General features: G+C 48.8%; 1 protein-coding gene across 18 annotated transcripts in view; it reads right to left on the reverse strand.

Moving 5' to 3' along the window:
* Podxl2 (podocalyxin-like 2) overlaps positions 1-17,964 on the reverse strand; it is a 32,490-nt gene that overhangs the window by 11,283 nt on the left and 3,243 nt on the right. For all 18 annotated transcript variants that reach the window (NR_166540.1, XR_001785137.2, XR_001785138.2 and 15 more), the window contains exon 2: positions 11,178-11,450. Coding sequence is in view for 15 of the 18 variants with exons in the window: in NM_001347327.2 (NP_001334256.1) it covers positions 11,178-11,450 (273 nt within the window). In the remaining 3 variants the exon portion in view is untranslated. The remainder of the gene's footprint in view (positions 1-11,177; positions 11,451-17,964) is intronic.

Here is a 17,964-nt window from a genome sequence, read left to right on the forward strand (position 1 = left end):
GGTAATGTCTTCCTCTTTGTTGCATGGGGTAATAATACTGCACTTTGATGAATGAGGTCTGCCCCCAAAACAGACAATGGACTAGAGAATATATGGTAGTCCCTGGGAGTAGCATGAACAAGACAGAATCCTGGGCAGCCTGTGGTAATGGTGTGGCCTGTGCTGTGTTAAGACAGATAACTGAAACTAGCCATCTGCCCAGAAATGACTATCCTGCCTAAGGCAAGAACACAGCAGGAGAAGAACACATGGACTCTGCCCTCTGCACTAGCCTCAGATTTGACATTGAGGGGGTTGGGGGATATTGGCTGCTGTACTGTACATATGGGGAAACATAACAGAGAGAGAAAGAGAGAGACAGAGAGACTGACAGAGAAAGAGACAGAGAGACAGACAGAGACAGAGACGAACCTGTGGACTGAATCAGACAGTGAAGAGGAGAGGGAGAAGGGACAGCCCTCAGGTCCAACCTCTAATAGAGAGGAAAGGAAAATCTAAGAGTCAACATGCAGACAAACAGGCCTTGCTAATGGCTGGGTACAGGAAGCTTCAGGTGTCAGGGAGTATGCTGCCTCTGAAGTCGGGGAGGACTCTTAGGAAGTTAACAAGCACCTCACGGCCCAGCTTGTGAGGTGGTGGAAGGAGGGTCCATTGTGGGAAGGGGCATGGGATCAGTCTGAGTGCTGTGGAAGCAGAGAGACAGAGTAACACAACTACCCTTCCCTCCAGACAAGTGCTGCATGATTTGAAGCAATGGAGGGAGATCAGTCACTGGTAGACACCTGGTTATCACTGCTGAGCTCTCTATGATACTGGGCACTGGAACACAATAGGGAAGCACAGATGTCACCGAGGGAGTCAGTCACTAACAGGTGTTTGGTGGCATTCCAGGGCCAAACGGGACTGTGGTCATAGGAGAGCTAAGATGCCGATTCGGTAGTGTGCTGGCCAGTCTCTGTCAACTTGACACCAGTTGAGTCCATTGATTCGGGGAGAAGTAACATCAGACTGGCCTGTGGCCATGTCTGTGGGGCTTTCCCTTGATTGATGATTGAGGGGAGAAGGTCCAGCCCCACTGTGGGCAGTGCCACCCTTGGCCTGGCAATCCCTGGCTGTGTAAGAAAGCAGGCCGAGCAAGCCAGTGAGCAGCTAGCTTCCTCCATGGTTCCTGCCCCGACTTCCCTCAAAGATGGACTATGATATATAAGCACAAGCCAAATAAACCCTTTCCTCCCCAGGCTGGTGCAGGGATCGAGTGACTTTGCAGAGCCCCATGGTAGGATGAGCGCTTTATGGGGTAGTAGAGGCTCTGGCAGATCTGAATGATGGGGTGCCCATGGCAAAGTGTAAAGGAATCAGGGAAAGGAGAGGGAGAGACAGTGTAGACGCTCGCCTAGGAGCACGGGGCTCTCTGTCCATCACTAGCACAGCAAGGAACCCGCCAAATAAGAAAACATAAATAACTGTGAAGGACAGCCAGAGGAAGAGCTGTGGACAGCACGTGCCACTCTAAGACCGTGCCTGTGGACTGCAGCTGCCCCAGGCTGACTAGGACTATCTTAGTGGCTCCAAGTCACTACAGTTGCTGATGCAGCCTCTCTGACTGAAGCCAAACTCCAAAAGTCTGCTTGAGGTTAAGATGCATCGGAGTACCCATGGCACCGGGATGCAGCCACAGCTGATTAATAGGACTGCCCAGGAGATAAGGGGCTGTTTTCAGGAAGCCTGTGCCAAAGACATCATCCAAAGAGTAGGGGCCACTAAGAGAAGTCTCTCAGACCTGACCCACCCCAACAAGATCAAGCAAAGTCACAAGGCAAGGCAGCCCCAGAACAATCACACACACACACACACACACACACACACACACACACACACACACACACACACACACACCTGTGCAGTCCCTAAAGGCAAAGAGGCTCCCTGGCTTTCTTCTGGAACTGCTGGGGAAAAGATGCTGTAAAGTTACAGCGCCACCTTGTGGCTTAAATTGGAATCTAACTCTTTGCTAGGTCTTAGACAACCTGATCTCTGAACCCCAGAGCTGGGAACTTGCTTCTCTGATGGGGAGCCCGGGAGTGAAAACATGGCTTCTGTGTGTGGACGCTTGCCATTACAGTGGAGGCCTGGGTTCTATGGAGTTAAAGTCACTTTGCAGTCGCTTCGTTCAACAGCCAGACTCAGCTTAGGATCCACATAGGAAAGGGAGTGACCAGCTGTTATTTTCTCTGACCACAGCCACAGTGTAAAGCTGGGCCTGAGTCCCAGGAGCGGCTGCTGTAGACATACAGGTAGGAGCCATAATTCTGGGAGTCCTCACCGCGGGAAATGTCCTGAAGTCTATATATCCCATACCCACCCTCCATGGTGGGATATTGTTTGACATCGTAATGTAAGAAATGAGAAGGAGCCTGGGGTGGTTAACCTTAGGTGCCAACCTGATGAAATTTAAAATCACCATGGAAATAAACTTCTGGGCATGTCTGGGGGTTGGGGCGGGTTTCTAGATTATGTCAAACGAGGTGGAAAGACCCATCCTAAACCTGGTCCAACTATCCCAGGGGCTCTGGAGTCCCGGACAGAATAAACAGGGAAGAGTGGGCTGAGGTGAAGCATTCCTCTGTCTCTCTCTGCTTCCTGGCTCTCAGGCAATGTGACCCACTGCCTCATCTCCTGCCACCGTGCTCTCCCCACCATGACAGACTGCACCCTCAATGTGTGGGGCACAGTAAACCCTCCCTTAAGTTTCTGTTGTCAGGCATGTTGTTACAGCGACAGGAAAAGTGGTGGATGTCTCGCTCCTGCCTTCCCAGCAACATCCTGGAATCACATTGCACACCCCTTGTGCATCTCATGAGGGAGCAAAGTGGCTGCAGGGTCAGCTGTGACAGTCACCACTACGATGAGGTCCCAGTCACCTGGACCTCTAATGCTGGGCTGCTGGAAGCCCCACCCTCTGTCAGGTATCTAGCTGCAATTAATTACCTTCTGGAACTTTCCTGGCCTCCTTAAAAAAAAAAAAAAAAAGCCTTTCCCTCCTGTTGCCTCTCTCTTTCTTCCTATATATTTTTAATCCCAACTCCTTTTATCTATAGAGAGCCACCTGTTAAAGGTTCTTCAAGGGAAGAAAAGGGGGAATTCATATATTCTCGGAGTGCATCCAACTTTTACCATACCTACGCTGGGGCCACACAACCAGACCTCTCATCCTCCACCTTCCCTGTTGATGCTCCTGTCCTTGAAACCCTGTGGGCTTTTGTTTTGTTTTGTCTGTCTTTGTTTTTGAGACAGGATTTTTCTGTGTAGCTCTAGCTGTAGACCAGGCTGGTCTCGAACTCAGAGACTTGCCTGCCTCTGCTCTGAGTGCTAGGATTAAAGGCGTGTGCCTCCACCACCGGGCTTCAACACAGTTTTAAAGAGCAAATACCCACCAGTGCCTGCGGAGTGAGTTCTGGCTTTGGTGTGTGATGTACCAGCTGGGGGCTCCCTGGAGCAGGAGAGGAGGCTCCACATGGCCGCTCCTGGGAGATCCTGCGGGCTCCCGGGCAGCCAGCACATGCTCTGTGAACCCTGCTCTCCTCAAATGGCTTGCTCCTCCGCCCCTTTCTATTTCTGTCTTTTAACCTCACCATGGTGCCGGTGCTTGCTTTCTAAATATATCGTGCTGTATGTTTCTCTGGGCTTTGCACAAGTCCCTCCCTTGATAGACTACGGCCGGGGGACCTTATTCTGTCCCTCTCCCCAGGGCAGAGTGTTAGCACTGAAGACATTTGGCATTAGCTGAAATATTAATGGAATGACCTCCTTGTTCAAGGCCTGGAATTAAAACAGGCATCGGGGCCAGAGACCTTAAAAGATCACTTTAAATGTCCCTTCAGGTTAATGTCAAATCTCTGAAAACTGTACCCTTAGTGCACCCGACCAGTCAGCAATTCAACCGAGTGTTAACATGGAAATATCCAAAGCCAAAAGAGATCTGTGTAGAACATAGGAGAAGGGAGAGAGGCCATCAGCCAACTAGAACTGACTTTCTAAGGATCAGCCTCAACCATCTTCAAAGAGGTAGAAGCAAGGCTGGGATTTCACACAGCTCGCCTCTACTGAGCACTTGGGAAGCTGGATCGGGAAAATTGCTGGAGTTCAAAGTCAGCTTGGGAAACTGGATGAGACCCTGTCTCAGAAGCAAGGCCTGGCACTCTCTGGCTCCCTACAGTGGAAGGCGGGTGCTGCTGAAGCAGTGGCCAGTGCCCCACTGGACCCTAGGACACCATCAGCCCTCACTCCACAGTTGCAGAAGTACTTGCTGGCACAGGGCGTCGGGGCTGAAGATCAGACCCCAGAGGTGTGTGTACCACAGCTCTGTTTAATGCCAACGCCTTTTAAAAATCCATTTCCTATAAGGGAAATAAAGTCAGAAGAGAGCCAAGATAATCCATCAGTAGCTTTAGGTGATGAGAATGTAGGCCCATTCTATTTTCTTCTTTTATTTGCACTTTAAAATATCTATATGCTAGTATTTATTACAAGCATAAAAATAAAGAGCTTTATTCCTAGGGTCGGGGTGCAAGTGTTCCCTCCAGTGCTTGGCAGCTGGCTCCGCCTCGGGGCCTGTCCTTCCCAGTGAATGCACTCACATGGGTACAGTAACTGCAGGGTCAGAGCACGCAGGGGCAGCACCACCAGCAGCAGCTACGGCTCAGCACAGATTTGAGGTACATCACTATCCCCAGGTCCCAGCAGACAGCTGCTTCGGTGTCTGGTTTCTGCAAGTTCCATTTCAGGCAGGCGTAATTAAAGGAGTCTAGTAAGAGTGATTCCATCTAGGGAAGGGTGGCTGATTTGAGATTTTGCTTTGCCACTTACTCTCTGGGTAATTTAGTGCCACTTTTAAAATCTCTGACCCAGTTTCCTTAGCTATAAAACAGTGATCGTGGCTGCCCTGCTTCTGAGACCCATGAGATACTCAGAGTGAAAGCCGTACTCAAGGCTTTGCTGTTCGTGGTCCCCTCCACGACCCTTCTTTTTGTGAGTGTGATTCCCCTTGGGGAATATGCCTCCCTCTTCTTGGAGTTATGTGACCCCCATGGACTGGCTTTAGGGGTAGCTTGCCCCAGCCCTTGCCAATCGGCAAATTTTGGCTTTGTGATAGGGCAGGGAAGGGGTTCAGGACCCAATCTGAACCACCCTGATCAGCCCTTTCCTGGTCCTGCGATGCAGAGCTCACTCCCTATGGGGTCACTAAGGAAAGGGACAATGACTTTTCTGGACACTCTACCTGGATTGAAGCCAATAGAACAAAATGGAACAGGATAGCCCAGACAGCCCAAGCTGGCTCTGAGTCTCCCGCTGGAGCTGCAAGCCTGTTCCTTGTTCCCTGAGCCCCACAGATCCTTTTTCACACAAGCCCGCCAGTCTGTGCATGGGGATTCTAGGACCTGCTGGCGTCCAGGGGTCATTCACACCCTCTCCGGCAGGATTCTGACTCTCTTCTTCCCTGGGATCTTAGTGCCTAATGCAGATCCTGTCTTACAGAAAAGAAAATGGGTAGAGAGTGGCAGGGAGCAATTGTGGGGTATTGTGGACTGCGTATCAGCTCTGAAACTCACTTTGAAATTTATGGTTCAGAAGCCAACTGTGAGTGTTGGACACCTGCAACCAGAGCATTCAGGAGGCTGAGGCAGGAGGATTGTGAGTCCTGGAAGTGTGGGCTACATGAGGGGAGGGGGGAGAGTTTAACTGTGTTTATGACAGTACCAAAATAGGCCTTTAATAGGTGATTAATAAGGGCCGGAGCTTCACCTCCTGGGCGGCTTAGTGTCATGATCAAGGGGTAAATGTCACAGAGCAGCTCAGGACCATGAGACCCAAAGGTCTCACAGATGTGCCTTTCTACTGTGGAGGTCTGGCTTCCAGAACCTTCCAATCCTACTGTAGAAAGCGGCTAAAACTGGATAAAATGGCAGCTATTGTTTATCTCTAGCGTTGGGAATGAGCTGATCTTGCTTTAACTCCACCTCAAGCTTGCTGACGGCATGGCTACATCCACACCACACCCCTCCTCACTTTGTTGTGTCTGCTCTTCTGGAGAGACACAGACCTGAAGAGCAGCTGAGACAACTCAGTTCCTCAGACATGGGGTGTAGGACTCTGACTCCTTGAGTGAGAGCAGAAGCCAGCAATGGTGGTGAGTGACACAGTACCCATTGGGTCTTCTAAATATCTGCCTCCCTTCCCATTGCCAGTGTGGACCCTAACTCTATTCCCACCTCATCCCTCTTACAGTAACGCACAGCAGGCACTGCGAGGAAACTGAGTTTAGGGGCTGCTAATGGCATGCAGAGACACAACTGCTGGCAGGTGGACTGGGAAATGGGTACCTTCACCCACCACTGGCCCAGAGTGTGAGGTGGCGTGGGACACCAGCTCCATGTTACCTGCCAGGCTACACACCATGGACAGGGCACTAGCAGCACCATAGCTGCCAGCATCTGCTCATGGACAGCATGCATGACTGTCCCCTATTGAGCTGGGTAGTGAGGGACGGTCATCTAGCAACCAGGCAGATAGGTGAAAAAGAGCTTTTGTGGCCAATGGGATGGGAAGAATCAGGTGTAGAGGCTGGAGGAGCAGGTTTGAGCCAGTGCCAGTTAGAATAGGATTCTAGGGGCAGTGCTAGAGTCACAGGTGAGCCCCTGAGTAGTTCATCCACTCAGCTCTGCCAGGCAGAAAAGGAAGTGGGGCTGTACTATGGAGACCAGTTTCTGGTGGGCTGGAAATATAAGCTATGTTCTATATAACTGGGGTTCACCCAGGAGTGTTTGCCCAGAAAGATGGAGTCATGTGGTATAAAATGGCAAGACACAAAAGGGGAGGGGAAGGCCACAACAAGTACACAGTTAAGAGGCCAACAGTTAAGGTTGCCTGCCTGTGTCTTCCCTTCCTTGTGAGGACTGTGCTAACATCACTTGGTGAGACAAAGATGAGAAGACAGTAAGCCAAGCGAGCCATATTGAGAGCTAGAAACCATGACAGGGCTTGAACTTAGCAGATGATGGTGAGACTTCTTATCATGAGGCCTGCAGTAGCCCAGGGAGGAGAGACATCCCTTCCCTGGACTCAGACTCTGCTGCGACCCCAGGAGTCAGTCCCAGGCACTTCTGCTGCTCTCCTACCCACTGCCTGCCTGCCTCTGCCCCAGTGGGAAGATCCAGAGAGAGGCACAGAGCATCAGACTGCCCCTTTAGGACAGAGGGCTGAACTGTTGGGATGATGAGTCACCTACCCGGGAAGAGGAGATGAAGCCCCCTGGTGGTTTAGATGAGAATGTCCCCATAAACTCCTGTTTGAACACTTGGTCCCCAGATGATGGCACTGTTTTGGGAAGTTGTGAAACCTTTAGGAGGCAGAGCCTAGCTGGAGGAAGGGAGTTGTTAGGGGTAGGCTTGGAGGCTTCCTTTCTGATCTCTATTTTCTGTTCCTCTAAGATGTGAGCAGGTAAGGTGTGCCCGACGCACGCTATTGTTGCCATGGAGCTGCCCGCCATCACATCTTACCCAGCCATGGTGGGCTCTATCCTCTTTAACTCTGAGCCCAAAGAGACCCTTCTACCTTTAAGTTGCTTCTCGTCTGGTGTTTAATCACAATAACAAGAAAAGTCACTGATATGGGTTTCTACCTCTCACCAACATTGCAGTTACTAAATATAAAAGTATAAAAGCACAGGAGAATAGCAGAATAGAGATATCTCAGGGAGGAAAAAACTTCTTAAACAAACAAACAAACAAGCATTTCCAAGGGTCTGGATCAATGGCTCAGCAGTTAAAAACACTGGCTGCTCTTTCACAGGATTCGGGTTAGATTTCTAGAATTCACATGGACAGATCACTGCCTCCTGTACCTCTAGTTCCGGGGGAGATGATGCCCTCTTCTGGATGGCCTGGGCACTGCACACAGATAGTACACATAAACAACCAGCCACACACACAGCATGTAAATAAACACATTCTTTAAAACTTAAAAAAACCAAATGACAGACTGTAAAAATGTCTCTGTTTATAAGTGACAGAGACATATTTTCTTTCTTCTATATAAAAACTGTACAGTGGCAGAAATAAAAAGAATGCTTCAGCAGGAAGAAGCATGACAGTGGTGACAGTGACAGCCATCTGCAGAGCACTTCTCACGGCCAAATGTTGTGCTGGGTGCTGGGAACACATCCCTCCCTGCAAGGTGAGGACCCCCACCTATCCTAGGTGAGACTTGGCCTCATTCTTTAGCCTTGCACTGTTCACTGATGTCAGTTGCTGCTAGTGGGCAGGGCTGGAACTATAGAATCTGCCTTCTCTCCACTACCCCATGCTTCAAGTCCAAAATGAAAACTGTATTTTATTTATTTTCACTTTATGTGCATGAATGTTGTGCCTACATATATGTATGTGCATCACTTTCATGCCTGCTGGGTCCTCTGGACCTGGGAATTATAGATGGTTGGTTATGAGCCACCATATGGGTGCTGGGAATCAAACCTGGGTCCTCTTGAAGAACAACCAGTACTCTAAACCACTGAGCTATCTCTCCAACCCTGAAAACTATAGTTGATATTTCTATAAGTAAAATATTTTGCTTAGAATGTGTTATATAGGGGCTGGTGAGATGGCTCAGAGGGTAAGAGCACCCGACTGCTCTTCCGAAGGTCCAAAGTTCAAATCCCAGCAACCACATGGTGGCTCACAACCATCCACAACAAGATCTGACTCCCTCTTCTGGAGTGTCTGAGGACAGCTACAGTGTACTTACATATATTAATAAAATAAATCTAAAAAAAAAAGAATGTGTTATATAATTTATGTTCAGAATATATACATGTACATATATAGATTTAATTATACATATATATTAATATATACTTTATTTACATTAAGCTTTCTAGGCTACTACCAAAGACCATTATAATTTTCCTATCAAACTGAGCAAAATCTTCCCCTTGACGGATTCTAGGGATGGAAGCCAGGCCTTTGTGTATGGCCAGGATGGCAACTCTACCTTCATGCCTCATCTCCAGACCCTGGCTTTCTTGAGACTGGGTCTTGCTAGTCTAGGTTGGCATCCACTGCATCAGCTTCCCGCACACAAGGAATGCTTAGGCCATTGCACTTGGCTAATGGAACTCGGCGGTGGGAAACGTCCCAGGCCCCACAACTGGGTACCTCTGGTGAGTGCATGCTGGAGTCCCTCTGGGGGTCACAGTGGGGATGCTAACAGAGCCTTTGTAAAGACCCACACACTTGATAGCAGAGCTGTTCCACTTGCCTTCCAACTGTCTAAAGCTCTCCTCTACCACTGCCCTAGGCTGACTTGATCAGCCACAGCCCTGGGCTCCCATGGCCCTGTCTCTGACAGGCTACTTGGTGAGAGGAAGAACAGGACATTGAGGCACCTGGAGATGGGACACTGGATGTGGAGTGGAAAGGAGATGGTTGCCAGAGATGTCACCTTCCAGTCCTTTGTACCCAAGGGTGGTGACATGCATCTGTGGCCTGGATTCCTAAGGATCAGCCCACATCCTGCCAGACTTTTGCAAATCCACTGCCTTATTTCTTGGGGGCTATTTGGGTTCCCTGCCTTCTGTTCCTGGGTGGGATGCTTGACCTAGTGATTTCATTCTAGCCATTATACCAGGACACCTAATAGCCAGGGCAGTGCAAAAAGGTATGAGGTCATTTGCTGCTGCAACTCACCCTGTAATCCACAACAGGGGAGGAGCTCAGGCCACCTGACAACCATGTGTGAGATACTGCACAACTGTTAAGATTTGAGTGGTAGGGGCTGGAGAGATGGCTTAGAAGTCATGAGCACTGGCTGCTCTTCCACAGGACCTGGTTTGATCACAAGCCCCTAGATGGTGGCTTATAACTGTCTGTAATCCAGTCTCAGGGGACCTGTCCCTCTCTTGGTCTCCTTGGGTCGCAGGAACCCATAGGGTACAAAGAGGAAATACATGCTAGCACAACACCCATGTACATAAAACAAAAATAAAGGAAACTCGTAAGAAAAAAATCAGGTTGTGAAAGGATAATTAATAATGTGGAAATATATTTAAGAAATATGTTGAATGAAAATACGGTCCTGGGGCTGGAGAGATGGCTCAGCTGTTAAGAGCACTGACTGTTCTTCCAGAGGTCCTGAGTTCAATTCCCAGCAACCACATGGTGGCTCACAACCATCTGTAATGGGATCCGATGCCCTCTTCTGGTGTGTCTGAAGACAGCTACAGGGTACATATACATAAAATAAATAAATAATTAAGAAAAGAAAAAGAAAATAGAGTGTTCCTTATGGTTCTAGTGTTTTGGGTTTTTTTTTTTTTTTCAGTTTTCTGTGTTGTGGCTTTATTTCCTTTGAATTAACTTTGTCTTTTTGTTTTGTTTTGTTTTGTTTTTAATTTCTATAGTGTTTATCTCCTTTGGAGACAGGGTCTCATTCACAGGCTGACTGGGAACTCACAGTGATCCAGCTGCATCTGCCTCCTGAGTGCTGTGATTAAAGATATAGCTATCAAAACCACAAATATTCATGTAAAAATTATTAAGATTTATATATTTTATTTTAATGTGCATGAGAGTTTTCATTGCATGTACGTCTGCCTGTGCACCAAGTGTGCACCTGGTGTCTTGGGAGTATAGAGAAATTCAGAAGAGGGAGTCAGGTCCCCTGGAACTGGAATTACAGGTAGCTGTGAGCCACCATGCGGACCCCTGGAAGAGCAGCCGTTGCTCCTAACCAATTCTTGTTTAAATCACAAAGCAGAGATCTCCTGAGCATGTCACAGTTTTGGAAGAAGACCTGTGGCTGAATTTGATACCACAGTTCTCTTTTCCTAGTCTTTAAACAGAGGACCCCACAAGCCCAGCACAGCACTGCAGAGGACTGGAAGGACTGCAAGCTGCTCGCTGCTCTGGCTATCAGCCTCAGGCTGTATGTGTGAGTGCCTGGGCTCAAAACAATAGTCAGTATTAAGGAGAAGCTTAGTCTCAGAGATGTGACCATGACAGATGTATGGCAGCCTGGAAGCCACCAGAGAGGAAAGGGGAAGGGGCTGGAGTAGAAACTGTCTCATGGCCCCTCACCATGGATCACTCCTGATATCCTGTGTAGAGGTAAGTGAGCAGAGCTACCTGCAGTGGGACCCAGGTCCAGGCTGGAGCCGTTTAGTTCCTCTTCTTCCCAGAAGTACTGTGGCGGCTGCAGGAGCCGGGACTCCTCGCTGTCCTCACTGGGGAAGCCCGAGCCTGGGGCTAGGCCGGCGTCTAGACCCATGGCCTCGCTGGGTTCCTCTGAGTCCAGTGGCTCAAAGTCAGTGGGCAACAAGAGGTCCAGCAGGGACGTGGAGGTGAGGCCCTCGGGGCCAGGCTCATCCACGCCCACTGCATAGGCACCCAGGGAAGCTCCTGTAAACACAAAGCCAGATATTAGGAGGGGTACTGAGGACAAGGACTGGCTAGACAAGCCACAAAGACGGACACTTCTCGGCTTCAAGGGGACCTGAGATGCCCTCCGTAGTGTGTTGAGTCTTCCCTGTGACCAGCAGGACCAGCAGGGAGTGAGAACTCGGTGACCCAGCTCCCTCATCCTCAGGGTGCTCAGAAAGCTCCTCGGTCCCAGTCTGGTAGCTGTGCCAGGCACTGCGGGTACGAATGCGAGCCAAGGACCTTGCTCTGCATGTGACAATGTTCTCTAAGTTTGCATCCCAGCCCGAAACTCCTCCAGCCTGCATTAGATGCAACTGGCATCCAGGCAGGACTCCTGGTTGCAGTTTAATCACCCTCGCAAGGTTGCAGGGTAAACCCACTAGTGCTGGTAATGCTCTACGCTTATTTAGAACCTTAGACTCTCCTGGTTTATCGAGACAAAACAATGACCAGACTACAAATCAAAAGGGATCATCTTCTCTTTCTTTCCGCCCGACACTGAGAGCAGCCAAACTGCACTACTGACCAGTTCCACAGTTAGCTTGGCCACCGTACTGTTGAAAGCTCTGAGGAGTTGCTCAAGGCCTCTGGGTCTCACTTCCCCACCTAGAAGGCCTGGAGGTTGGTGGAAATGCCCTCTGAGTCCTTCCTAAGACTAAGAACATCTGTGGTGTGGGGAGGGCAGGTCCAAGCCCCCACCCATGCCCTTGCACTGAATGCGGACGACTGTGACCTGCTGTGATTATAATGAAGGGAAATTTTCACTGATGTTTATAATAAAAACAAGACCTCATATTTTTCAGGGCCATGTACAAAGTGCCTTACAAACAGTATCTGAATTTTAATCTCCTCAACCCCCTGATGAGGAAGACGGGGCTTGGCCGCTGAAGGAAAGGAAAGGATCACAGAGTTCCAGCAGAAACTGGGGAGATGTCAGGTACATTGTGCACACGTCAGTCAGCCCAGGACCAGGAATAGCACACTGACCAATAGGAAAGCACCTGGGTGGGGTAAGTGGAGCTTAAGAGGGCTAGAAGGGGAGGCAAGAAGGGTACCACCCCAAAAAAATGTTTATACTTGTCTTCCCTCCCTAGGCTGAGTGGCTCCAAGCTCATTCCTCACATCCAACCTTAATGTCCTCATGTCTAAAGCATGGACAGTCACTCCAAGCCCCGAGTCCCAGAGGGAGAACATTTGTCCCAAGTAGGCAGAGCTATCTGTCCCCAATGAGTCCCCAAGTACTGTGTGCTGCTGTACAGGGACCTGAGGAAGGCACGGAGGCCAGGAGGTCCCCCATCTAGAGAACCCTAAGAGCAGACAAAGGGTTGTATCTCCTGCAAGAAGAGGCTAACGTGAGTGTCAGGGCTCATCAATGTTCAGTGTGGCCTCCCAGCCAATTCAGGCTGACTACAGAGGCAAAGGCAGACCCACAGGGCAAGAGCGGCATGCTAGACCCTGTGGCTCAGAGACACTCTACTCTCAGCAAGCTTATCCACAGGCCTCACTCCGAGCTGTGGGAGGCCAAGTTATACGTGGTGTGGGGAGCTCTGCTGGAGTTTCTGGCTCAGAAGCTGGGAACCATGACACCTCTTCCAGAGCAACTCTAGATATCCCAGATACCAGATACCAGATCCAAAGTCAAAGGCTCTGCTGCCATATAGCTAAAGCTGTCTTCATAATGCTCCTGTGTCCACATTACTAGCTCACGTGGGTAGGACACTACGTAGTCATGCTCCAGCAAGATATCTAGAGACCAGAGGGAGTCGTGACAATCTTCGTGAAGTCCACAGCCCCTAAGGTTCCTTTTGGTTTCGAGGAGAGGATGCCAATGTGTTCTTCCTCTCCAACGCTCACCCCGTCACAGGGAGAGCCTAAGATACTCATGTTGACTTTCTAGTCCTAATGTAATGGGGGAGAGCAATATCCATCCCATAATAGATAGGTAGTAGTGAGTCAGGATGCTGGGTCTCACGCAGAGACTACCCAGGTGCCAGGTTCTTCTCAGAGATGTGGGGAGGGCATCCTCCAGGAGGACACACCTCTGAAATTCAACTTTACTCTTCCTCCCTTGAGGCTAAGCCCCCACTCCGCAGACTTGAGCCACTGTCCCATCTTCATTACATGCCTCAAGCTTTCTTCTCTTAGGACTTCTGGTCCATCTGCCCAGGCTAGCCTGATCTACAGAAGTCCGTGTAGAAAGCAACCAGGTTAGCATAGTGTTCCAGGTGAAACCATAAACAGCCAGGAGGCACAGATATGAAACTTGAAGAAGTCTGGCTGCCATGAGAACCGTCAGCAGATCCCAGGCTACACAGCCAGCCCAGAGTCATGCCCTAAATTTACAGTTTGTTCAAAATCAGTACCTTTTACCCCAGACCCAGCATGGACTTGCGGGTAAGAGTGTGTGGGAATTAAACAGAGGGGAGCCACAGATAAGCCTTGAGCCCAGTTATTCTGTGAGAAGCCCCAAGAATCAACATTTCTAGACAGTTCCCAGGTTGATGTTTCTAGTTCTGGCCGGGCGGTGGTGGTGCACGCCTTTAATCCTAACACTTGGGAGGCAGAGACAGGCGGATTTCTGAGTTCGAGGCCAGCCTGGTCTACAGAGTGAGTTCCAGGACAGCCAAGACTATACAGAGAAACCCTGTCTCGAAAAACCAAAAAAAAAGAAAAAAAAAAAAAAAGAATTTCTGGGGGTTGGGACTAGAGAAATAGCTCTCTGGTTAAGGGTCCTGACTGCTCTTTCCAAGAACATGGGTTCAATTCCCAGTACCCACATGGTGGCTCACAACCATTTAGAACTCCAGTTCTGGAAGATCTGATGTCTTCTTCTGGCCTTTGCCTGTGCTGGGCACACATGTGATACATGATGTGCAGATATATGTGTGGACAAAACACCCATACACATTAAAAAACAGTAACAAAAAATTTCTGGAGGTTTTTCAATATTGTTTTTAAATTAACATTTATTCTCTCTCTTGTGTGTGTGCTTGTGTGCACATGTGCATGGATTTCAAAGGACAACTTTTGGGAATCAGCTCTCTCCTTCTACTGTGTGGGCTGGAGAGACTGAATTCAGGTCATTGGGCTTAGTGACAAGCATCCTTACCTACTGAGCTATCTTGCCATCCCAAGAAGTTCTGTTGTAAGTCACAAAATTTGGGGATGATTTGTTACACACCCCCAAATTTGATGCAGCCTGTATGTACACTGAGAAAGGTTATAAATGGTGTTCTTTCATATCAGAGTAGGATTACACTCATTCATGCATGCAATTTATAAATGTTGGCTTTGCACCGGGTATTATACAAAGCCCAGCATATGCAGAAATAAGAAAGATATAGTCCCTGATCTCCATAGAGCCCAAGAAGATAATAGATCACCATAGCATAGTGTAACATGCTGCGTATATATGTGTGTGTATGCATGCATGTATGTATGTGCGTATGTATGTGCATAGGCATGTATGTATGTAGGCATGTATGTATGTATGTAGGCATGTATGTATGTATATATGTAGACATGTATGTATAAGTGTGTAGGCATGTATGTAGGCATGTATGTATGTATGTATGTAGGCATGTAGGTATGAGTGTGTAGGCATGTATGTAGGCATGTAGGTATGAGTGTGTAGGCATGTATGTAGGCATGTAGGTATGAGTGTGTAGGCACGTATGTATGTATGTAGGCATGTATGTATAAGTGTGTAGGCATGTATGTATGTATGAGTGTGTAGGCATGTATGTATGTATGTAGGCATGTATGTATGTATATATGTAGACATGTATGTATAAGTGTGTAGGCATGTATGTATGTAGGCATGTATGTATGAGTGTGTAGGCATGTATGTATGTATGTAGGCATGTATGTATGTGTGTACATGAGGCCTGAAAGCACACCACAGGATGACAGCACGGTGCCCTGCTAGCAGACTGCAAAGCAGGGAGAGGCTGAACAAGAAGTAATGCTAGGAGGGAGCACAACTTGGGCAGAGCCTGGGAATGCTCACTCCTCATCTCATTCTACGGGGTGGATGATGGTGCTCCCCAAGAGAGCACACACACAGTGTGCCAGACCTCACACTGCAACAAAACAGCCAAGGACACATTACTGGAATGAGGGATATACTACTCACAGCTCCAAAGGCCAGTTTTGGTAGGAAGGAATCAGGTCTATTCAAATGAGAAGGTGGGGGTGCTTCCCCAAGCTACACACTCCCAACATGCTGGCCGGTGAATATCCTCTAACCAACTCTCTCCAGAGACAATCCCCCAGGGATCTCTCGGGTATTTCAAGATTCGCCACCACTGCTCACTGTGTACTCTCCTCCACACTACCCTCTGGAACAGAGTGCCACCAGAGCCTAAGTGTACATATGACTCACCCAGTGCGCCGGGCTCTGCATGGATGAGTAATGCTGTTGGTCCACAGACCACACTTGGAATAACAAAACTCAGAGTAGCTTCTGACAGCCAAATCGGTACCTACCATCCCATCGCAAAGATGACCCAGCCATATTCTTTAAAGTGGTAGAGGGACTCCCCATCAAGGGACAAAGCCCAGTACCCCTCCCCCACTCTTCACAGTCGAAATCATTCCCTGAATGCTCTGTGCTTTAAACTGAATTTCTAGAGATTTCCAGAACATTACAACCTCCTTTGCTTTCTTCATACATGCTATGCCTTCTACATGAGCATCCATTTATCCTCATCTCTTCCCTACCTAATTCTCAAAGAGCTGTTGATTTGTATTTTTCCTGAATGTGTGCCTGCATGTACCACCTGCTCTGTAGTGCCCATGGAGCCAGGCTGAGCGCATTGCATACTGGAAGTAGAGTTGTGAACCTCAGTGCGGGTGCTAAAAACTGAACCCAGTTCAGTGCTCTGCAAGAGCAGCGAGTGCTCTCAACTGCTGAGCCACCTCTCTGGCCTCCTCCTCCTCAACTGCCTAATTCTTATTCCTGTCTCTGGACACTGGACACAGCCCCCTCTCTCTCACGGCTCTCTCTCTCTCTCTCTCTCTCTCTCTCTCTCTCACGTGTGTCTGTTGTTGTATGCATGAGAGCATGCACACGGTGTGTATGTGTGTCTGTTGTATGCATGTGAGCATGTGAGTATGCATACTGTGTGTGTGTGTTCTTGTATGCTCGTGAACATGTGAGTATGCACACACATGCAGTGGCCAGAGAAGAACGCCCGGTGGCTTTCCCTATCATTCTCAGTGTTAATCCCTTGAGCTAGTAGTGTCTCTCACTGAACTGGACGCTTAGCTGGCTGGCCAGCAAACTCCAAAATCCACCAGTCTCTGCCCCCCCAAAGCTGGGGTTACAGCATGTCCAGCCATGCCCAGCCTTTGTGGACACTGGGACTCTAACTCAGGTCTTCATGCTTGCATGGCAACCATTCTTATCCACCGAGACAACTTCCCGGTCCCAAATAGTTCCTGAACAGCCTTTCCTAGTCACTAGCCCTGGCAGGGTGCCATTCTTTGTTATTCCCGCCTTGGCCCTACAATCTGCTCACCCAATCATACAACCTCCCTCAGATGGTAAGCACACAGTGGGTCCCTCAGATGGTAAGCACATAGTGGGTCCCTCTACACTACAGAGTCTAGTTTCTGATATGCAACTGGGCTCAACAAGCCCTTGAGTGAATAAATAATAATTGGGTCGGACCCTCTTGTTTTACAGATGAAATCACTGAGGACTCGTGGGACTAAGTTAATAGAAAGAGCTGTAATTAGCTGCTTCTCCCCACAGGAAGGTCTTGCAGATGTTCTATAAAGGAGGTTGGGGAAGTAATTATTTGCTGAGCTGGGCTGCATAAAACAATATTCAAGGCAGCATAGTTACCCCCACGGGATGTAGGTACCCAGGAGGGGAGCCCGCACTGAGGATCGGAGGACACCCTTTGCCTTTGGACATGCTGCCTGGGGTTCCTAGCTGAGTTCAGGTAGAGGGCTCTGTCTTCCTCTGAAGTGCCCCCACAATGCTATCCACCACGAATATCTATTCACAGGCCCACAGGGGCCCTGTTTAGAAACACTTCTATAAAGTGTCCTTGTTTATTTAACACTTATTTTCTAATTTTAAAAAAGTGGAACAGATTCACAAAATCCTACTGCCAACTAAAACCAAGATCCCCACGTGAGGAATGTGCCATCTTATTGCACGTAAAATTCATACAAGAATCACTCGGTCTCTCCCGAGCTTATGGTCTGAGCGGGGTGGTCCGCCAGGTCCTCCCTGGTGATGCAAAGATGGACTTTGGACAGTCTCTGCCTGCAGGGAAATTAGCAGTTTAGGGGAAAAAATGGAATCTAAATTGTATACAAGATACCAGCTGCTTCGGCAGCCCTCGTTTGCAGAAGCAGCCTCCCCAGGGCTGGGGAGCGGGGATGGCAAGGAGCCAAACGAGAGAAACCAATCTGGAAAAACTCATTCATGCATCCCAGGGAGAAGAAAACGTCAGGTGATGAGGGATGTGTGTGCTAA

The sequence above is a fragment of the Mus musculus genome, chromosome 6 (genome assembly GCF_000001635.26).
Source record: "Mus musculus strain C57BL/6J chromosome 6, GRCm38.p6 C57BL/6J".
In the NCBI taxonomy this organism is placed as follows: Eukaryota; Metazoa; Chordata; class Mammalia; order Rodentia; family Muridae; genus Mus; species Mus musculus.